At 35.5% G+C, this 23,285-nt stretch overlaps 1 protein-coding gene and 1 long non-coding RNA gene across 6 annotated transcripts in view; one reads left to right on the forward strand and one right to left on the reverse strand.

Moving 5' to 3' along the window:
* Nucleotides 1-885: 885 nt before the first annotated feature.
* LOC124431328 overlaps nucleotides 886-23,285 on the forward strand; it is an 80,029-nt gene continuing 57,629 nt past the window's right edge. For both annotated transcript variants that reach the window (XR_006943968.1, XR_006943969.1), the window contains exon 1: nucleotides 886-1,713. This is a non-coding gene — a long non-coding RNA (uncharacterized LOC124431328). The remainder of the gene's footprint in view (nucleotides 1,714-23,285) is intronic.
* Nucleotides 15,782-23,285, reverse strand: part of LOC124431313 (irregular chiasm C-roughest protein) — a 233,292-nt gene continuing 225,788 nt past the window's right edge. For all 4 annotated transcript variants that reach the window (XM_046979080.1, XM_046979091.1, XM_046979064.1 and 1 more), the window contains exons 10-11: nucleotides 23,094-23,272; nucleotides 15,782-18,367 (exon numbers count right to left, since the gene is read on the reverse strand). In XM_046979080.1, the coding sequence (XP_046835036.1) occupies nucleotides 18,131-18,367; nucleotides 23,094-23,272 (416 nt within the window). In that variant the 3' untranslated portion in view covers nucleotides 15,782-18,130. The remainder of the gene's footprint in view (nucleotides 18,368-23,093; nucleotides 23,273-23,285) is intronic.

The raw sequence follows: 23,285 nt of genomic DNA on the forward strand, positions 1-23,285 counted from the left end.
AATGAAATAAAGCGGAACGTTTTTAATGGAACATTTCAAAAACTGTACAGATCGTGAACGAAATGATGATATTTTGTTTTCTTTTCCTTTATCTTTTCTTTTCTTTTGTTTTTTTTTTTTTTTTTGAAGGTAGATAAAAATTCAGTTCGACGAGAGAATATCGTAAATATAAAATTCGATCACGGTCGTCGTACGATGATTAAAATCGTGTTCGAGAGATATGAGAGAACCTCGCGGTGATCACCTTGAAGTGTGCTCGACGATTTCTTTCTTTCTTTCGGGTAGCGTATCACTAATTTGAGTCGTTTTATCTATCAGTCGAACCTGATCCTCGCTTCGAACCGATGGAAAAATATAGCCCGCAGGATCGAAACCGACGTGGAAAATGTAGAGCGTGGTGTACTTGACCGAACAACAAACGACGATCATATATATATATATATGTATACATATATATATATACTAGGTACATACTATATAATGTGTTAGGATCACCGACAAGGTGACGCTATCGGAAAGCTTTTTGTAACCGTGTTCTTTTGACTCTGTGATCACCGATCAAAACAAGTTTGGTCTCTGTCTCTTTTGCTCCTCTCTTTTTTTATCATTTCTCTTTTTATCATTTGTTTTTTTTATTCCCTTCTCTTTCTTTCTATCTTTCTTTTTTCTCTCTCTCTCTCTCTCTCTCTCTTATCGATCGATCGTACATTTCTATTTTTGTCAAACGTACAGATAAATACTTTTATTATAAAAATAAATAAATAAATATATATATATATATATATATATATATATATATACATGGAGGAAATGTAATATAAATGATGAAATAAAGACATATATGAATATATGTCATAATAGGTCATAATAGTAAATAATAAAATCAATTAATCAATAAAGCTTTTATATCGAATGATTTGATAACGAGATGAAACATTAAGAGAATTAAAGAAAAGATTTGGTAGTAGGAAAGTAATAATGAGCGTAAGTAACAATAGATGATATTTTTAAATCGATTTGGAATGAAATCTTTTGCCTATTAAGTTACATTCCCAAGTAATATGAAAATTCACGAGCGATGAACGCACGTGCAACCGTTCCTGCACGTAACTACAAATGGAATATGAAAGTGAGAGTCGCTCGACCGTGTGTTGCTCCATCCACGTTCTGTTGAACTTGACCCACTCTTTGTACTGTGATACGAGCGTGCTAACGCAACGCGTCTTGCTCTCTCGCGGCTATGCTAATATAACGAAGGACTCCTCCTCCTTCCTCCTCTTCCTCCTCTTGTATACCTTCCTTCTTCTCATTTGAGTGACACCACCTTCGAGTTAGTTTCCATCTCTCTCTCTCTCTTTCTCTTTGATATTCATTCACTTTCAGTCTGTCCCTCCCTCCCTCTCTCTCTCTCTCTCTCTCTCTCTCTCTCTCTCTCACGCTTACTCTCACTCTTACTCTTACTTTCTGTGTGACTCTCAGCGGTTAGACTAAAGTATTCGCGGCTCGAGACGAACTTGACCCGGTTGTCGCTAAAATAGTGACGAGGCGATCAGTCCATAAGTGAGTTGTGTCGAGCGTGTACGTGTGCGACAGTCGAAAGAAGAGACTTACAGGACGGATGCGGAAATCGTACAACGTCCTTCACCGTGACGTTATATGCTCCTGCATTATGACATGCTCCTAAACATGATCGCATAACCGCGTCACGTGGACGTAAGTAAAATTTACATTGTCGAAAGATCAATATTTTCGATAAATTTTTAGTGTCCTTATTTTCTAGGTTGTTTTTCCCTTTTTTTTTTCCTTTCTTTCTTTTCTCTTTCTTTTTTCTCTCATGTTATCTCTTTCTTTTCTTTTTTTTTCTTTTTTTTTTTTTTTTGTTTGATACTTCAGTATCTGTGAGATTTTGTATTACGAATATTTGCATAAATGTATAAAATTAAAGTCAAATGTTTTACAGAGTTTTTCCGTTTTACGGAATTAAAAAGAATTACTATATTCGATTGATTAGATCACGGACAGTTTATTTATTGGTACTTCCCTTTACTCAGGAGAAAGATAAAAAAAAAAAAAAGAAATATAGCCCGAAGGAATTTCTGTTGGTTGTGTAAGTTTACTACCTCGTATGATAACACTTTAACCTACATCCCGTAGGGAAAGTCTATTTTCCTAGAGTTTCTTAAACAGCTTCTTGCGTACATGAGAGACTGTAGAAAAGTTTTAAACCGTCAAGTAGAATACACGTAATTCGAAATTACTTCCTCGGGAGTAAACTGAACAACGATCGTCCTTTGTGATATATACACAAAATAGAAATTGCAACTGTAAGACGTAGGAATCCGTTGTTGATCTTCCTGTTCACGTATAATGAATACTTCTGTATATGTAAGTTTGATTAAGAACGAATATATTAAAGTTTATTCAAGTGAAATATAAATGTATTAACGTAATTATAATTCTCTGTTCATTTGTAGCGTAAACATGTCTATTAATATGTTCTCTCTTTCTCTCTCTTTCTCTCTCTCTCTCTCTCTCTCTTTCAATTATGATTCTCATTATAATTAATTAACATGTAAATGAATTGTTCATCGCCTTTATTTCGAAATAAAATGAATTCACGATCGATCGATGAATATTATTCAATGTGCATCGACAAGCGTCCTATGTCCATAGAGACATACGAGATATCATTGACGTCGTTATCGATATTGACAGTTAATGCGTTATCGAAGAGACGTCTTGTCTCCTTGACTATCCGAGCTCGACTGCCTTCGTATCGTGCACGTTTGTTTCCTCAATGTATATCCCCACCTCGTTTGCATCCCCACCAAGTTTATCCTACATCAAAATAAAATATATACATACACAAATGAATCTTATAATCCCTCTCATATTTGTTTTCATTTCTTTATAACTCATTCATTTTATAACGTATGATTATTTATTGTTAAATGTATTTTAAACGTTATACATATAAACAATAATATTATAAAATTTACGTTATTGAAGTTTAATCGAAAATTAAATGAACGAGTCCACTAATTCGTGAACGTCATTTCTTTCGATAAGTTAGAAAAATGTCTCCCTAGGTATGACATTATAGGTGTAGGAAGAAGTCGATATCGACTGTTCGCCTCGGCACGGCCCTCATTTATCAAGGAAGGGCTCGTTAATCGTATTATCTCGACGAATCATCTTCTCGACGAAAACGGCTGCTACCGAAGATTTCTTAACTGTAGCCCACGAACGTCGTTTATTTCGATAACAAAATGTTGCTATTCACACCATTTCGGTATAAAATCGAAAATGTTTGTCGGATTTGCCGAAACGAATAATTAACGATTTTTATATATATATATATATATATATATATATATATATATATATATATAAGTAGAAAAAGGGAGAAAGAGAGAGAGAGAGAGAGAGAGAGAGAGAGAGAGAGAGAGAGAGAGAGTGAAGTTTTTACCAAAGAACCCACATGTCGTCGTTTCTAAAAAAAAAAAATAGAAGACTTCCTGGCAGATAACATATAGGCTATGATGTTCGAGTGTTTAAATAGAAACGTCTGTCGCAAGATAAGCGAGGTGTCAACGACTCGTCGAGGTCGGCTAAACAAAATTTGAATGTGAAACCTTGGGACGAGACATCAGTTTAAAGTTGATTGACTTTGTATATTTATCCTTCAATATTTGGAACATAGACGAGATCTTATCGTGTACTATATGAATGAACATTTTTTTATTTTCAGATTTATTATTACTAATCCATAGTGTATGATAACAAAATCGATAGTCTTATAAATATCATTTAAAATAACATTTAGATATTTATTCGTAATTGATTTTTAACATTTACAATAGCTATTCTTGCTAACAATGCACGATTTCATCTTACCATTTGACCTTTTTCCATTTTACGAAGGTTAAAATGCGAGCGTGCACATAAGCCCGGATCGAAAAGAATGTCTTGACCGAGATTTTCTCACATTCCTACTGTATAATTTAACATTGTACTTGGATGCTCAAATTATCGTTCTTTCAACATTCATTACTTTAGATACATTAATAACGATTATAGATTCAGGCGTTTAGTTTCAATGAAAATTGATTTCCAATGTGGTTGTATCAGTATATATGTATGTAAGTTGATTATAATAACAAAGATGAAAAATGTAGCTAGAGAAAACTCAAAAACTCATGTATAAAAGATTTTTCTGCAATCGAACATGGCAAATTCGTATTCGATGCGGTCATATAACAGTCTATGGGATTATCAAGTAAATTCTTTTTTTTTTTGCTATACCCATACACTCTCTCCCTCCTACCTTTTTTTCACGATTCTACTATCAAAATATGTTAAAAAAGAAAAAAAAGAGAGACAGACAGAGAGAGAGAGAGAATGAGAGATGCGATTCCGTGCATTCGAATATTAGTTCAGCTAAAATTAATAGACGTTATTCGGATAGAAGTCGGTTGGAAATTGCAATCCTGGGAAATCGGCTGTAATTTCGTCGGTCAATCTGAAAATATCGAATCGTCTGATCGGAACGTGGTTAGGCAAAATTGTGGGGCCAGGAAAAAAAACGAACGACAAGGGAGGCCGATCTCCCAGGCGTAATCAAATTGTAAAGGTCATGATTTCTGTGGATCCACTAGAGAGAAAAAACGTAGAGAGAGAGAGAGAGAGAGAGAGAGAGAGAGAGAGAGAGAAACAGACAGACAGAGAAAGAGAGAGAAAAGGATAGGTATCATTGACGCGCATAGAGCGAACCAGAAATCGGATTAATTCGATGTGGGCAGCCTTGAAACGACGAGGAAAACTTTCAAGTCAGCACAAAGAGTATGACCAATCACAAGTCTATTCATAAGAGAAAAAATTTGATTTTAGAAAGCGGCCCTGTAAAGTGAAGTTATGATTACGACCGATGGCCAATATCATTTTGATTTTCTACAGACAGCGATAGATACCGAATGAAATATTTTTATTAAACACTTTCTTCTATCTAGCCTCGACTATCTAGAATTGTCCAATTTGATTTCTACCAATACGAATAGGATGAATATTTGTAATTCATTCCGACTAATACGACGCAGCTAAATTGAACGAATCTTGCGCAAGTAGTTTATATGCAAATGTCGCAGCGAATCTACCAATGTTCTCTTTTAAATCGAGTCGCGATCGAATGTCCGAACACTAATTAGCCGTACATCGTCTAATCGATATCGGCCGGACAAAATCGTACGCATTTATTCATGAAACATTATTCGATCTGAATTTTATTACCGATATTATTCTAACATACTCTTTCGAATGAAAGATTTTCCAAATGAATTACAAATGAAAAGCCGATACAAGAAAAAAAAAAGAAAAAAAAAAAAAAAGAAAAAAGTAGAAAAAAAAAAGAAAAATGAAGAAGAAATAGTGAATTGACAAAAGATGAACGAATGATCGAATTTAATATCGATCCTATCAAATTCCATCATTAACACCGATGAAGTATTTAAAAGCATATTAATAAAGATAACCGCAGCTGCGTGTTGCGGTAATGAGGAAATAATAAGGCACGAGGCATGGGCTCAACAATAATTCGTCAATGAAAATTCGTTTAATAATTTAACCAGCGCACGAAGGTCTGCTTCATTGAGCGCATTCAATTTCATTTGCATACGCAAAAAGGTTTGATTAAACGTGCACGTTCAAAGCGCATGCACCTCTCCAGCCGTGTCGGATTTACACGTCCTCTATTTTTGCGGATAGCGGTCGAACGATTTCGCGTTAAAAGTTATCTCTGTACGGTATCACGAATCTCTCTCTCTCTCTCTCTCTCTCTCTCTCTCTCTCTCTTTTCTTTTTCTTTTTTTTTTCAGCGATACCTTTATCCGATTTTTATTAATACAAACACCAATGCTGCAAAATCTACCTACGTCTAGATGTATATCCCGGTTTCTGTCGTTTAATCATGAAATATTACCGTTCAAAGGGAAACATAAATTATGATTGCCAATTGACATACCCACCATACCCATTCTCTTTCGTTCGTTTAGACTGGACCAGTTACATTATGAGTATTAATATCCTTAATAGTTAATAAAACAACCTGGGGAAACCAGTTTGTAATCGTTAAGGGAAATACCTAAATACTTAAATCGATAAATTTCAATGAAGTCAAATATGATTAAAACTCATTTTATCTTTATCCCTTTCATTTGTACTATCTTGATTTCAGACAGATTACAATACTTACAATACCTTTTCGTAACTTTTTTGAAAGCAACATGGTTGTAACATGAGAGAAACGATATCAGTAACAGTAGCAGTATTGTGGCGATCCCATTTAAATTCTTCGCTCGGTACACGCGAATACGCGAGCGTTATAGCTACGTTGCATACATCACGCGCCGTTGCCCACGATCTATCCATTGATTTCATCTCCGTCCATCCGCAGTAGCTACTCCGTAGATATTCCCATCGCTCGTATCGCCAAAGCTTTTTGTGATCCAACCAAACCACAGGAACCCCTTCATCCCCTTTCTCTCTCTCTCTCTCTCTATCTCTCTCTCTTTCTCTCTCTGTATGTAGCCATTTCTTTCTCTCGCTCTATTTTTCTTTTTTATTTTATTTGTTAGATTCGAACGAACAACGTGAGTGTGCGTATACGTGCCACATGTAACGTAGCCACGATAAAATGCACTTTATTGTGGTAACGAGGCAGGATACAATAAAAAGTAAGTTTTACTAAAAGGCCTATTGTCACGTTGTAGATTCGAATTATCGGATGCTCTCTCTCTTTCCCTCTCTCTCTCCCTCTCTCTCTCTCTCTTCTCAATTGCAATCAAAATACGACGATACATCTGATATCGATTGATCTTTCTACTTTATTAACCATTACTGATTGAACATATATATATATATATATATATATATATATATATATATATATATATATAGAATATAATTCTATATATATATTCTATATATATAGATATATATAGAAGTCACAAATCAATTTGATTGGAGTGTAGCTATAAATTATTATATTTAATTATCATAGAGAAATGTCACGTGGAAATCGCCTGGAAAGCTCTTTTTGATTCAGAATTACCAGTTTCCTAGTCTGTTCTAATTTTACATAAACTCGATTCACCAGGTACCTATGTACCTACCTACCTACCTGGCTACCTACCTACCTACCTACCTACCTACCTAATTTATCCGGCACAATTTCCAATTCAAATTCCATTGCATGCGTAATTGCCATTCTCGCGACTTTCTCGTTCTTCGACATTTCGTACCGATCGATCTAGATTCTAGAATACCTAGCGCGCTTTTAATTCGATCTGCTCTTTTAATCGTTCGATCTTCCGGCTATTAACGTGAAAAATTGCGATTTTATAGAATTTCTCTCTTTCTCTCTCTCTCTCTCTTTTCTCTATCACACACACACGTGCGCACAAACACACACTCATTAGATTTTTTTTTAGTATTAATTTTGGTAATTCCACGATTATTCATTGCAAAAAACATTTCTTACGATCACCTCCAGACAATCGGAAGATAATAGCCATGCATTAAATTAAAATCCATAAATAAACTTTATAATAATACGAACTACAGTTGACTCGCCCTAGTTATCGTTTTCCACATTGTACGATATCGCAATGGAGAGAAACTTTCAGAAACAAGAGCACGATACTTATTAAGTTTCTTCGCAATTCCTTTAAGACTTTTATATGGCCTAATTAGGATTTCGTTGAATTATTATTAGCGTTCTTGGGTCGAAAATTGACGGGACTGTTTCACTAAAAATAATATTATCATCTAGCTTTTATATCAAATTAAATTTAACAACTAAGAAGAAAGAACGAAGGAACATAACTAAACTAAACGTGACGATGAATGACGATAACGGTCGAGAGGAGGGTCGCGTCGGCCAGATAACCCGTAAGGATAATATTTCTTGGTAATAAAATAGTTTGGGGTAGTCGGTAAGACAACTATGAAGAACGGTAGGTAGATATATAGGTAGATAGCTATGTAAGTTATACACATATATATATACATACATACACATACACATACATAAACATATATATATGTGAACACGTGCGTAAGTGTGTGTGCGTATATAGTAGAAAGAAATTTCTCGACGTATCTTGCGGCTTTGTCGAGAAAACGTCGGATTCCTCGTTGCTTTAAACAAAAGGATCGTAGCCTCACATAGCTATTCCTTCGCTTCTTATAAAACGCGTATATACGCGTACGCGGATCGTACACCGAAAATATGTTGATATCCTGGGATATCCTGCGTTCTTTCATCTAACAAAGCGAAGCACTGCACGCGAGCGCACGGACCGCCCACCTTACGATATTACGCGCAACGAAAGCGCAGGAAAATGTATACCGCGAAGCCAATGCTTCGCGAAATACTTTAACCCACCTCGTGTTACAAGGAACACAGTGTGCGGAATGGATTATGCCTCCGCAAAGTCAAATAAGCTTATATGGCTCGAATGGTGCCACTGTGCATAGTAAGAGAAAGAGAGAGAGAGAGAGAGAGAGAGAGAAAGAGAGAGAAAGAGAGAGAGAGAGAGAAGCGAAGCTTTATCCTAGGAGCTTTCGTAACGGCATGCGCATGCATTCACATTGGATCCACAGCTCCCTTCTACGTAGCTGCCATTTGCTTCTTCGTTATATAGGTATGCACGTGCACGCTCTCACATGGCCAAGTCTGTCGCTCGTGAACAGTCGCAAATGAATAGATTAAAGCTCTGATATACTCAAGCACGAACTGCTTCTACATATCTGTCCACTATGGTGCAAACAGAATTGACGGATAAAGTTGAAATATGTCGTCGGTCTACGTGGTATGAATTTTCTGTAAAATGAAACTCTGTAAAATTGGACCTTATACCAATTATCACAAAGGTAATATTAAAATCATAGATTTTGGGAAAGTTTGAAAATTTTCGAGATAGAAACATTCGAAATGCTATTGTATTTTCTACTGGTTGAAGCTATTGTTCGCTTTGGTCGTTGACAAAGCGTTTGCCAAGCTACCGGATACCCGGCTAGCCATGGAAAGGATGCTGCGGAAAAGAAGCCACGGGAAAAGTTTCGGATTACCCGACGGACCATTTTAACGAGGCAAATATATAAATCAAATGAAAGAAAAGCGATACGTTTTGAGGAGCATTCGTCGTGATTCTTCTTCCGTAAAGATTTATGTACTTTGATCTACTCTCTTTGTCTCTTTCTCTCTCTCTCTCTCTCACTCCCTCTCTCTCTCTCCTTCATCTTTCTTTTGGCCTTCTTTATCTGTACTTTCAAGACGAAAGCATCGGCTACTAGCAGCAGCTTCCTTCGTCCTTTCTTCTCTTTCTTCGCCTCATCCTCCAATTCTTTCCTCGCCGTTCCCTCTCTCAATCGCATACGTTTCCTCCATAAATCCGCTTGCCTCAACTCGATCGGCTGGAAGAGCATCGTCTCTTATCTCTTGGCAGATATGAAAGCTTATCTTATAGAATTATAGGCAAGGTACGGATTGGCTCTCTCTTAAAAATCTGCTTTTTTATATAAACATTTCCTTTGAATACATTCTCGCCATAATAAGTTTGATTTTCAACTTTCCTAATATATATTTAAATTTATTTTAATCCAAATTATTGAACTAATGTAATGTTACTTTAATTAACTTAACAAAAAATACTTGCTTCAAATGAGCTAAAGAAAAAAAAAAAAAAAAGAAAAAAAGAAAAAGAAAAGAAAAGAGATAAAAGAAAGAACATTTTCTTGCAAGCAGACCAATCGGATATAAGTACTTATTTAGCGTGATTTCTTTTATTTTATTTTTTCGATCATTAAATAATAATAATAATAAAAAGAAAAAAGAAAAAAAAAAAAGGAAATAGACAAACTTTCTTGAAAAAAAAGTTTCCCAAAGTTGCGATCTCACGGTATCGAGAAAAATTCTGAACGGTATCACAGCTCGTGCGAGTTTTTCCCCTCCTCCCCATCTCCCTCTATCGAATCGGGATGATTTCAGTAAGGAGAAAGAAAAAGAAACAAAAAAAAAAAAAAAAGAAAAAAAATAAATCGCGATCCTCTTGGCGCGCGTGCGGAATCGAAATTAAACGAGTCGCACCGTTAAGTGGCAACGAGGGATTGGAGTCGCGTAGACCCGCCGTTTCTCCTCACCTTCCATTACATCAGTGGTGCGCAATCTAATACACGAGAACTTTTTTCTTGGATAGAAATTTTAAAAGAAAATTAATTTAAATGTGCAATTAAATATTAGATCGATAATAAAATAATTTCTATTTTGTATTACAAAAGTAAGGGAAAAAAAGGTCGATCATCCTTTAAGATATATTTAATTATTAATTTATACTTGTGCTGATAGCTTGTTCACCACTGCATTACGCGATAGTTTCCAGCTATTTTCGTTTGGTCAGACTCGCATTGGACGACCAAACATTGACCGTAACCACTGTGCACTCTGCACCCAACTACAGAGTCACCACTTTGCTGACCCTCTTCGGTTCGTTGCGTCGATTTCCCTCTTTGTGTGTCTCTATCTCTTTTGCACGCTCTGTTTTTCTCCCCAGGGAGAAATGATTTCGCTTGTACCACAATGGTAAATTGGTAAAGTTTCCGCGTTTTAACGCTCGCAACTTACCGTAACCGACATTACAGCGTATAATTTGATATCCACGGCGACACGGTAAAATTCTTCTAGTCCTTCGCTTCGCTTCGTCGAACGGGCCGAAAAGAGGCAAGCGAGAAGAGTGAGAGAGAGACAGAGAGAGAGAGAGAGAGAGAGAGAGAGGCGGGAGGGGGGAGGTAAGGAGAAACGATCTTACGAGCGAGACTTCGTGGGATGGAGAAAATGGAGGAATTAGCATTTAGAGGGCGATTTTAGCGTTACTTCCAGTCAACCTCCTCCCGTGATTCGAGCTTCTTCGAGCAGCACTTTTTCTCTTATGAAGATGCGACTTTAAGGGTCGGAAGGGAAAAGGAGATCTCGAATATTCGCTTCTGAAACTATTTGGTCTCCGAAAACGGATCGATCCAGACGTCCTCTTTTTTCATTTTCTTTCTCTTTTCTGAATTTCTTACCGGATGATCCTCACTAAAATGATTCGTCGTCGTCGGTCGTTTTTTTTTTCTTCTTTTTCTTTGTCGATTTTTTTTTTCCCCCGATTAACGACAGAGTGAAAACAATTTGTCTTAAGTTTCATAATTTAGAGAGAACTTGACGTTCTCCAATTATTATTATTTTCCTGAACCACAATGAATTTTGCTATCTTTTGTTGGCCGTTGGCTCGCAATGTCTAAACCATTCGGGAGCTCATTAAAGTCCTGAACATAATTGCAATTAACCAACGGTTACAGGACGAGCCTCCGGCAATTGCTGAAGGATTTTCCTGGGATAATTTTCTTCGATATAACAAACGTTGCGTTTAAATTGTCTCGGTAATTGTATTGAAAATTATCCTTACGCGAGGAAGTGAAAAATTTCTCATAGACAGAATGGCGGGATATACTTATTTTGACATTAAAGGAAAAAAGTCAAGTGGATTAAATATCCAATTATAATACTTGCGAATAATATAAGAGATTTTGCACTGTTGACTCTAGAGCACGTATACGAAATGAATTATATTCTCTTGTAAATAGATTATAGAAATATATTTCCTTGCGAATGAATATTACAAACATTGCCGCGAATTAGGTACAATGAATGTGAACGCGAGGAGGTATATAAATCTACGAGTTCCCGTTTTCGAGAGATAGAGGAAGACAGAAAAAAGAGCAGAGAGAGAGAGAGAGAGAGAGAGAGAGAGAGATGCGGCATTAAAAACTCGGTTGTCTTATCGCATGGAACTAAAGGACTAACCGAGCGTTCCTTTAACACCAGGATTTAAAGCTTTTGCCGTCAGTTAAGAAGAAAAATTTTACTACGAACATAATCGACGAGATAATGATTTCTTTGTTCATAAGAAAAAAGGAAAAAAGAAAAGATCGATCAAAGATCGGCAAGAAGATATTTCTTCGTAATATTACACAAAGAACATTTATTATCTAGAGATTTGTAAACTCAATAGGAGATACGTGATGAGATACCAGCTGTGTTTCGATAACGTATGTACTTAGTTAGTTACGTCTTACTGAACGCGAGAAAATAAATAAATAAATAAACGATGAGAAATTCTCGAGAGGATGGGGCAGGTGAAGAGAAGGAGGTGGGTGGTAATGGTGGTGGTGTTAGTACTGGTGGTGAGTCGACGCGGCAAAAGAGTAGTTTCTGTGTAGATAGCGTAAAAATTATGGCTTCGCCTGTGGGACCAGCCGAAGAGCGACCCCGGAGGCTGCTAGGAGAAAGAGGCAAGGGGACGGTTTAAATCCTCCTCGGTTTCTGCCCTTACAACTCCGTAATTTTTACCCCTCCGAGAAGTTAAGAGTAATTTACTAGCTCCGCGTAGGCGTTATTCGCTCTTATTCCCTGGCTCTTTGTGTCTATGTTCTCCTCGAGAGCTTTCCCCTTCCTTTTCTTTCTCTCTCTTTCTCTCTTCCTTCCTTCCTTTCTTTCTTTCTTTCTTTCTTTCTTCCTTTCTTCCTTCGTTATTTCTTTCTTCCTTTTTCATTTTCCTTCTCTCTTATACACACACTATATTCGTTCGTTCCTTCTCCATCTCTTTTCTTTTTCTCTCGTCGACGACGTGAGAGGATAGGAGCGAAGCTTCGCTCCTTTTGTTAATTGTCTACCTTCTGATGAACTTGATTTTCAACAAGAGAAAGATAGAGAAAAGCTTCGTCTAGATAAATGCTAGCAATATCGTAACGAAGATAGTCAAGTTATTTATTCTTCATTCTCTCTCGAATTAACAACTACTCTTGCTACCAGAAAAAACTTTTGTCTCGGCTATTTTATGTAAACTCTTTCTCTCTACTTTCCCTTCTTTATATTCGATAATAACGTCGTTCTTGATATCGAAACTGACATATCGTTATTGTCTATTAACGTCATATACTTTTTTAATAGACGATATCTATTTTAATTAAAGAGTTTATTGAAGAGTTATATAAAAGGATATAAAAATAATTGTAATATATAATGCAAACGAAACGAAAGATAAAACTTATTCTTTAAAAAATTTTACAATTCTTTTTCGTTACCTTTTTAAATACATCTTAAAGGGATTATTTAATCAACATTCGTTTTACGTATGTACACGATATCGTCATGATATCATTGGAGAAACACAAATTTTGAAAATAAGCTTTCTATTATCCAATCCTATTGTTATTTAACGTTAAAGAAAAATGTTAATGCCATTAATCCAATTTTTAGCTTTTAAGTATGAAATTAATCATTATATATGAATAATATCGAATCTTTTTATTGTACATGTATAAACAATATTGAACATGTTTAATGTATTATATATGAATATATTTATAATATATGAACAATATTGAATATGTATATCATAGATGAATAATAATGAACATGTCCATTCATACATGAACAATATTAAAGATGAGACATACACGATAGTTCGACAAAAGAGAAATATGAGAATATGAGAAAGATCAATAAACCTTATAGATAATAAAATCATTTTCGTTCACCGATAATACCGGAAATTAATTTATATATTCGAAATAATATACTTCCATTTATCTAATTGCAAGGTACAAAGAGAAACCGGAGATTAATGGAAAAAGGAAAAGAAAAAAAAAGTGAAAGGAATATTAAAAACTTTAATGTGAAATATATTAAAAAATTAACAACTATATATGTATATATACCTGAACTGCCATACTCCGTATAGGTGTATCACCGTTGTCGTTTGTACTTGTACTGATGCTTGTTGTTCTTTCGATGTTTTGAAGTAATAGTCATACATAGTTGTTCCTGTGTGTCAAGTAAATTTTCTTAGCTAAAGTAAACAATCTCAAAGTTTTGATGGATTGGCGGATGAATCTGCTTTGTTTAATGGTATCTCCTATCTTTCTTAAAACTTTACTCTTCGGATGACGTATTTGGACTTTGTTCTAATTTCACTTGACCAAGATTTATAGTTAAATTATGTTTTAGAATAATTAATGTTGCGACATCAACGAAATCGATTCGTCATATAATGACGTATACTGCAAACAGATCCTATTATTAATAAAGACGTAGGTCATAAAAAAAAAAAAAAAGAGAGAGAGAGAGAAACGAAATTGAATAAAACGATAATCAAAATTTACGTTGGATCGATTTAGAAAATTCTACTCGATGGATGTTCATGATAACCAATGAATTTCTATCCAATTCGTATTATCGCTTTTCGTTTTATCATATTGGCATAGTTATGAGCATTTAATCGACTCAAAAATTCGAAAGGCATTTCAAATAAGGCACTTCGCCTTTCCGTAGGATTAATATGAGAATTTTATTTCAACGACGACGATACAAACGTTTGACCTTTCAAGCGCGAATAACAATATTCTTTCACGTTTTATTGTTCAAACCGGCAAAGATGCCGGTGATGTACATTCGTTTCTTCTTCTTCTTCTTCTTTTCTTTCCTTTCTTCCCTTTTTTTTTCTTTTCTTTTTTCTTTTTTTTCTTCTTCTTTTTTTTTCTATTTCTTTTTTTTACGCCTCTCGCCTCTTCAAGCCGAGCGTAACGTCTGAAAAGCTGAAATTGCGAATTCGCAAAGGTAGCGAAGGAAGGTAGTTTCCGCGAGGTTGGCCATAGCGTTAGTGTTGGTGGTCTCTTGGTGGTGGTAATGTTCATACTGATTCTGGTGGTAGTGCTGGTGGTTATACAGTGAGACAAAGCCGCCTTGTTTTCTCGTACACCGAGAACGAGGTAGACTTCCGGCAGACTAGGAATATCTTTCTCGCTCTTCCTTTCTCGTTTCTCCGAACTAACGGGAAGCTTGTTATATTTAAGCAGAGTGGTACTGTTATAAGTACCAATGTTACGCTCTTGTCTATGTAGATGATGAGAGTTTCGCGACAGGAACGAAATTATCTTCCCCTTTTATCTTCGACCCAAGCTATCTTCCATTACGAATTATATTTTAATTAATATTCATCCACTATCCCGATTGCTTTTCCTTTTGTTCAATCGTGTTTCCATATAGTCAAATATTGTCGAATTCATTCCCTTTTTTTTCAGTTTTATTCTATAGAAACAAAAATATAAACTCTAGCGTATATTGTTCCATATTGTCTTGTCTACGTTTCGTTTACTTAAAAAACAAAGTATTCGATAGTGATTTTTTACCAGTACTATCGCTAAGCTCTCAATGCTTTTTTAAAACGAGAAATTTTTTTTTTAAACGAGAACTACGTCGAATAATGTCGAAACAAATATATTCTATTTTGCATAATACAAATATATTGAAAAAGAAAAAAAAAAAAGAAAAAAAGTAGGAAAGGCAGCGCAAAATATAATGTTACAAAATTACTTTCCTATATTGTTTATAAAATTTATTCGGCATTAGTCAAGAACAGTATTAAAATTTTAATAAAAAAATTTCTAATAAAAGTCGGGGAATTTGTTAAAGAATGTCATTCGTCCACTTTGAGAAAGTAACTTACCGTTGAAGAAACGAAAAAATAAAGAAGAAGAGACAGAGAGAAAGTAAAAAAGAAGAGAGAGAGAGAGAGAGAGAGAGAGAGAAAGAGATAAAGAGAGAGAGAGAGAAAGAGATAAAGAGAGAGAGATATATATATATAAAGAGAGAGAGAAAGAGAAATAGAGATAGGTTTGGCATAAGTGTATTGTAAATATCATTTATTGGACTTTTAGGCGTCATTGAGTACAACGATTACATCACGTTGCTTACTTAGAACACCTTACGCAATAATGAAATTGTGTTTCGTCGTTTAAAATTAGAAAAGGAAAAAGGAAAGGAAAAAATTAAAGACATCAGGTATTTCATTTTATCTATAGGTATACACCGACACCGTGTCCGGCTATCGCGCAAATTTTCTGTTTCGCGAATGGAATTAAATATCCCTTGGTGAACTATATATGTGTATACACATATATATATATATATATATATATATATATATATATATGTACACACATATATATATATATATGCACTTTTAAAAATTAAGAACCGCAGAACTCACGGAAAATTCGCGTAACGAAGCGAACGAATTCGAGAGAAAGGAGGAAGGGAGAGAGAGAGAAAGGTTTAAAAAGCGAATGAGAGGAAGAGAGAGGATTGAAGAGAGAATTGGAAAATGAAAGAGAGAAAGAAAGAGAGAGAGAGAGAGAGAGTGAGAGAGAGAGAGGAAGAGAGCGAAGAATGGACCGAACGGCGAGGGAGTTACGCCAAACTTTTACTACTATACTAGTAGAAGAGATCAAACAATGGTAACGACAATGTTACACGGTTCTGCAGTAACGGTAACTATCGTTAACTTCGATTTAGAATTGTCCATTCGGAGGATGAGAGTCGACTGGGTGACACTACGTTTTAACGCGTAGATAAACGTTTTTCTCTTACGGAGAAAACTTCTAAATCGAAAATGGCCGTCGCTTTTCCTCTCTTCCATCCCAATTTAGCTTCTATTACTTTCTCTATGAATAAAAACGAACGAACGTACGAACGAACGAACGAACGAACGAACGAACGAACGAACGAACGATGGCGCGTGCCACGATGTATCGGGAAGGGATAGGCGAACGATAACTTATGGCTAAATAAAACTTTATAAAAATATATCAACGAATAATAAATATATCTCTAACAGCGTCACTGTATAATTCGTTCGTACGGCACATCGTACGGCACCCTATATGCATTTACAATCACTATATACACTCTATTGATTCTTAAACTTATTCTAGGTAATTACCTAAAAATAATATACAACAATTTTTTATTTTTTTATTTCGATCTTTTACCTATTTATCTTCGCTGTAATACATAACGCGTTAGTTCTTAATTGTTTTTTGTTTCTCCATAGCTAAATCTTTTACGTTTAATCTCGACGGGGATATTCAGCGATGAAAATGAGAGTTTACGCATCGCCGAGTTTACCCGGCTTTTTTACGACGAGTCGCTCGGCCGCATTTGACGGACGGTACGCGACGTTCGTCGCTTTGGAAAAAGCTCGAAACGAACGTAATTGGTCGTCGCCTCGTCTGAATCCTATTATCTCGCGCTTTACCCTTATCTTTACCCATTTGAGAATAAGTATACGCTGTGCATGCTCCCTTAAAACTGATCTATACAAATATATACATATAGTTTTTATACGCTCGATCTTGCCCTAAAAACAAATAAACAAACGAACAAACAAATAAACAAACAAACAAAAAATTTCCAATTCTCTCAACAAATTCTTCATAAACGTTCACGGAACTTTACCGATAACGTTTATCACTTTTCCATAATAACATATGCGAATCCATGTAATACGTATCGTTACTCAATATGTAACACATATCGTTCAATAATGTATCGTGTATTATCTTTTATCCATATTATCGTTAATGTTATTATTATCATTATGTATATATTACATAGGCATGTAATACGAATTACACACGCTTTCTGCGTACGTACATACATACATACGTACATACGTACATACATACATACATACATACATACATACATACATATATATATATATATATATATATATATATATATATATATACATACACACTCTTTTATTAAATGCTAATTGATACCTCTTGAAGAAAGAAAAATTATGCTTTCCTCGTGGGGTACCTTCCATACTTATCGGAGAAACGATGGTGGTCCGTAAAATGTTTCGCAAGGGATTCGTCGATTAGGGCAGGATAAAATGCGTTATTATCGTCGTTTTCTTAGGACTTTGCGAACAGATCGATGTTCTTCGATCTACGATCGATTCGGTTCTCGCACGAACTTCGATATTTATTTACAAAGTTTACGTCGAAAGTTTGAACGTTTTCTCTTCCTCTCCTTCGTATCGCTTCCTCTCGAGGCAGTAGAACTCTTATACTCTTTTTCTTCTTTCCTCCCCCTTTTCCCTCGCCATCCTACCCTCTCTACTACCCTTTTCACCACTTTCATCCCCCTCGAAACTTTTTCCAAAGATCCGTAGAACGGTATGGTTCAGCGTGGATGCTGCTGTTGTATAATGGCCAAGGTCAGGCAGAGAAGGAGAGTCGCTGGAGCCATCGAACGGAGGTGGGCGTGGCTGTATCCGGAAGCACGCGTCACGTTGAGTAAAACGGAAGCGTCCGCGATCCCTTTCGACGAGCGTACCAGCAGCAACCATTCACCAGCATGGGACCACTGAATCGTTTCGAAGCGTAAAATCGCCCTGTAGCACGTCTCGGTACCACCGTTCTGTAAAAAAAAAAAAAACCAACAACGACGAGAAGACATTTACGAGCTGCTACTATGGCTATTGCGCTCCGTTCGTTTTTCCGCTTTCACGGAAAAACGAAAAATTCTTCAAAGCTTGAGACTTTTAATGCTATAACATAATGCTTCATTACAAACGAATTCAATAGATAATATTTTTTACAATTCTTTTTCTTTTTCTATCTTAATTCTTTTTCTTTTTTTCTTCTACTTCTTTCCTATCGTCCCATTATGGGATATTTTAAATAACTAATTAAAATGCTCTCTTCTAAATAATAATTATAATCCTATCTCGTTTTTCATGGATATTATCGTAATCTTTTTAAGTGTTTATTTCTAAACGAAAAATTATTAAAATTAATAATAATCATCGATAGATGAAGATTTTAATGACATAAACAAGAAATTTGTATCTCTTTGAAGATATACGGCTTTTAACTTTCAAGATTTTATGATAAAGTTAGAACGACGAGCGAGTTAGAACGTTAAGTCAAGGAAATACTAATGATTAAGAAAGGGTAATGCGCTTTAATCGTTTATCGTACAGTAAGTTATGCATGCCAGCTCTAGTTTCCCTTTAGCGTTTCACTCGTGTAACATGGCGTTTGAAACTTTATTTCTATCTCTGTCCTACTCTATTCCTCTTCCTCTCCCTTTCTCTGCTTTTCTCTCTCTCTCTCTCTCTCTCTCTCTCTCTCTCTCTCTCTCTCTCTCTCTCTCTTTACGTATTACGATACCACACAGATACAAACTCACGAAGAGGAATTCAAGTACTCGTATACTCGGTCACGCGTGCCGGGAAGTGTTCATTGTTTGAACTAAATCTATTTCTCTCTCACTGTGTGTGCATGCTAGTACGATTAAGGTTTCCAAGTGTCAAATAGGAAACTGTTATACTGCCTGTTTCATTTTAACTCGAATATCTTTAATGTTATTTCGTTTTTCTTTTTCTTGTTTTAAAACAAAAATTTCCTTCGGAATAATCGTAAAATATAATTGTTAATTTAAAAGACTCGAAAAAAAATTTTAAAGTGTTAAAAGTCAATTTGAAATACTTCCTGTATATTCCTTCTTTGAAATATTTCAATTTACAATTTTTTTTTCTTTTTTTCTTTTTTTTTTTTTATTATTTTGTTTTATTCAGAAGGGACGTCAAATGTTCCTCACCTTGAAAAAGACGAATTTCTTTGGTTCACAATTGATTCTTTTAAATGAGTTATAAACGAGTATAATAGCAAAAGTAATGTGAGAGGTTCAGAGGAACGTTTAGTTCTCTCTCGTTATTATCGTTCTTAATAAGTTTTCTCGTTTACAAGTTTTCTCGTTAATATCGTCTTAACAGATAATTAATTCGTCGCGTTTTTGTTAACGTTTTCGATTAGATCTTTCCAACGAGGGAGGCTCGTAAATGAGCGTTAAGAAAAGAGAAAGAGAAAGGGACAAGAAAGAGATAGAGAGAAAGAGTGAGAGAGAGAGAGAGAGAGAGAGAGAGAGGGAGACAAAGAGAGAAAGGGACACATGAATAGAGAAAGACTCGTTTAGTTCGCAGCAACTATATTAGCGTAGCTTCATTTTTGCATAGGCTTGCTGTGATTTTATATCGAGTGTCTCTCTTCCTCTCTCTCTTTCTCTCTCTCTCTCTCTCTCTCATTGAAATTTTCCATGAACAGATTTTCATCGAGAAAGAAAATGAATAAGACAGACGAACGAAACGATATTGCTTTTCTAAAATACCGTAAAGCATTTTGATTAGCGAAATAAAGTCTATCGACATCTTTTCTTTTTAATTTAAAACTTTTTCAATGAAGACGCACTTTTTCATTCATCGATATTAAAATCCTAAGAGTAATTCATTTGAAAGGAAGACAAAAATTAATGAAGTTTCTCATTAAGAAAGAAAATGAAGATCTATCGCATGAAACAAAGACCGTTCGTCTATTTTACGAAACATCACAATGTCGCTCGATAAATGAAACTCCGAAGGGTCAATGTCGTTACGGAGTAATTTACGAGCAAAAAGCATCATTAAACTTGGCGACTACGTGTCAATGAAAAATATGAGAAGTGTAAACTCGAGTAAATATGGTTGATAAATTCGAAAGGTTCGAGGGAAAAGGTTTCGTTTTCGCAAAACAATCTATCAACGTACTGAGCGATGTTCGTCCGTGGCTTAACTTTGCAAGAACTTCCATTTCGAAGATTATAAGGATGAATGTTGAAGGGGAAGAGTTGAGAGCGATCTTTTTAAGACGAACGTCGCTCGTAAAAATCGTTCGAATTCCTTGAAGCATCGTAGTTCGACTTTTGAAGCTTCTAAGCTTCGAGATAAATTTATGACAAGTTCAAACACTGTCTTTCTTATCTTATGATGCTCGTTAATCGATAGTTTTTTCTATTTTCTACGATAATTACGAAGAAATTTTCTTGCGACAGAAATTTCTTATCTTTTTGTTTTAATAATTATTCATTCCTCTTTCTTTCTTTTTCTCATTTTATTTACTTGATTTTTAACTCATCCCATGTACTTCCTCGCTTCGCCGCTTTATTATTCATCGCTCGTTGATCGGATAATAGAAAAAAAAGGAAAAAAAAAAAAAAAGAAAAAAGAAAGATATGAAATCAATCGAATTGAATCGATCGTAGGTCAAACATGGCCTACAGGTTTATAAGATAATTGATAGCAATGAACGAACGATACGAAGTACTATGCACGGCTCACCAGGCAATAATTACATCTCCTCGTATCTTTCACTCTTCTCTCTATCCTTCTCTCTCCCTCTCTCACTCTCTCTTTCTCTCTTTCTCTCTCTCAATACTCGAGCAGCTTCCAATTTTACCAATCACGAAAGAAAATCAATTTTTTTTTTAATTACATCAGATTTTATCGATTTAACCTGATAATTTGATAAACTCTGAATATTTTACATTCTATGTAACCATTTGCATGCTCGTTAGCTAATTTTTTTCTATCTCTGAAAAGCGAATTTTTTTCTATTCTCTGAAGTGCGATAAAGACTTCCCGATCGCTTGTTCAACGTTACCTTCAATTTTTCAATCGAAGAATCGAGTACTCATTCAATGAATACAACTAGCAAATTGATTTTCCAAACTGAGTTAGACTATTCCTAGCTTTCTCCGAGCCACGATCTCGCATCTTTATTTGGTAAACCGCCAACGCACGTTTATTCCATTTTTGCATAACTGCCTTTCATATACGTTCGCGTAATTGAATCGAGAACCTTCGATATGACTCCTCGTCGGTGATATTTCGTTTTGCGGTTCGAAACAGACGTTGGCGAACATTCGCGAGATTTTCACATGCAAAGAGTCGCAGTTTCTTGCTCCATTTAACTCGACGTTTCCAACCGCCGAATTTCGAAGCCCCTCGACTCGATTTCATTCTTCATTCTTTTCCCAGCACCAGCAGCTTCTACCTTCAGCTATTCGTTTCTCTTGCTTTCTATTCTCGACAATTCTTTTTTCCTTCTTCTTCTTCTTCTCTCTCTCTCTCTCTCTCTCTCTCTCTCTCTCTCTTTCTCTCTCTCCTTTTTTCACATCGACACGTTCCTTCTTTCTATGCTCAATTCGACGTTCACATGCAACTTTTTCCTTCCATTCATCGTTTGCTCTTAGTTCAATCTTATTTTCGTTTTCATCGTCACGAAGAACGTTTTATATATACACCGTTATTTCTCTCGAAGATAGAAAAAATTTCGTAAAGATTATGTTGATCAAAAGGTGTAATACGAATATTTATAATAATTTAATAATAATTGACTTATATCAATTAACATCTCATTAAATTAATTTTGAAGCAACTATGTAAACGATAAATTCTCAATTCCTCTATAATGATGTTCTCGAAGAGAGAGAGAGAAAGAGAGAGAGAGAGAGAGAGAGAGAGAGAGAGAGAGAGAGAGGGAGGGAGGGAGGGAGGGAGACAGAGAGTTCGGAGAATTTCTGTATACATTGTAATTACACAAATGATAGGTAAAGATAAATATAGAGAAAGGGAATGAAAGAGAAAGAGAGAAAGGGAGAGAGAGGAGTGGGGGGAGAGGGAAAGAGGGAGATGAGATACCTATGTATTTCCTTAAAATCTCTTCATTTCGTCGCTGTTCACGTACTTTCTATTTTGATTCCAAACTAATCAAACGAGCGAATTTCACGAAAACTCAAACGCGATATGATAATCCGTGTATTAATGTAGATATAGTCTTCGACGATAACGATAGGATACAGCAATTCTCCTCAAATAACTATGTTAGATCGCAAAGGGTGATTTGTATTTCATCCTTCGAAGAGGAAGAGAAACAGCTAGTAGCTAGAGGTTGGAATGTTGCGAATTAATTATTCGCTTCTGGGAAACCGCATCAGATAATATAGATAAGAGAAACGAATCACGGAATATATGTGAGAGAGAAAGAGAGAAAAAGAGGAGGAGAGAGAGAGAGAGAGAGAGAGAGAGAAACAGTAGAAATCAAGAAACATGTATCTTCTATAATTCATATGAACATTTGTTAGATTGTATGAGAAAAAGAAAAATTTAATATTACTGTATGTATGTATATGAATGTATATGTATTTAATAAATACATATTAGTATGTTAAAAATTATTTTTGTTTCATTTTAGAAAATTTACAGAAGAAAGTTCATTTATATTAAAAAAGGAGTTGAAATTCATTCTGATCTCGTAAAATCGTTTACCTCAATGTCAAGAGCTTGTATTCCTTCCCGAGAGGGAGCACCGGGTATGTAAACTTGCTGTTCGGACATCCAAAAAACTCGTGTATAACTGGGCTCTGCACAAAACTCGACGATGACATCCAAGGGTTCGCCCTCGTTTGCTGTCACCGTTTGATTGGGTGGATAAACCATGGGTCGTCCTGGAACAGAAAG

This window comes from Vespa crabro, chromosome 1, assembly GCF_910589235.1.
Source record: "Vespa crabro chromosome 1, iyVesCrab1.2, whole genome shotgun sequence".
Classification (NCBI taxonomy): Eukaryota; Metazoa; Arthropoda; class Insecta; order Hymenoptera; family Vespidae; genus Vespa; species Vespa crabro.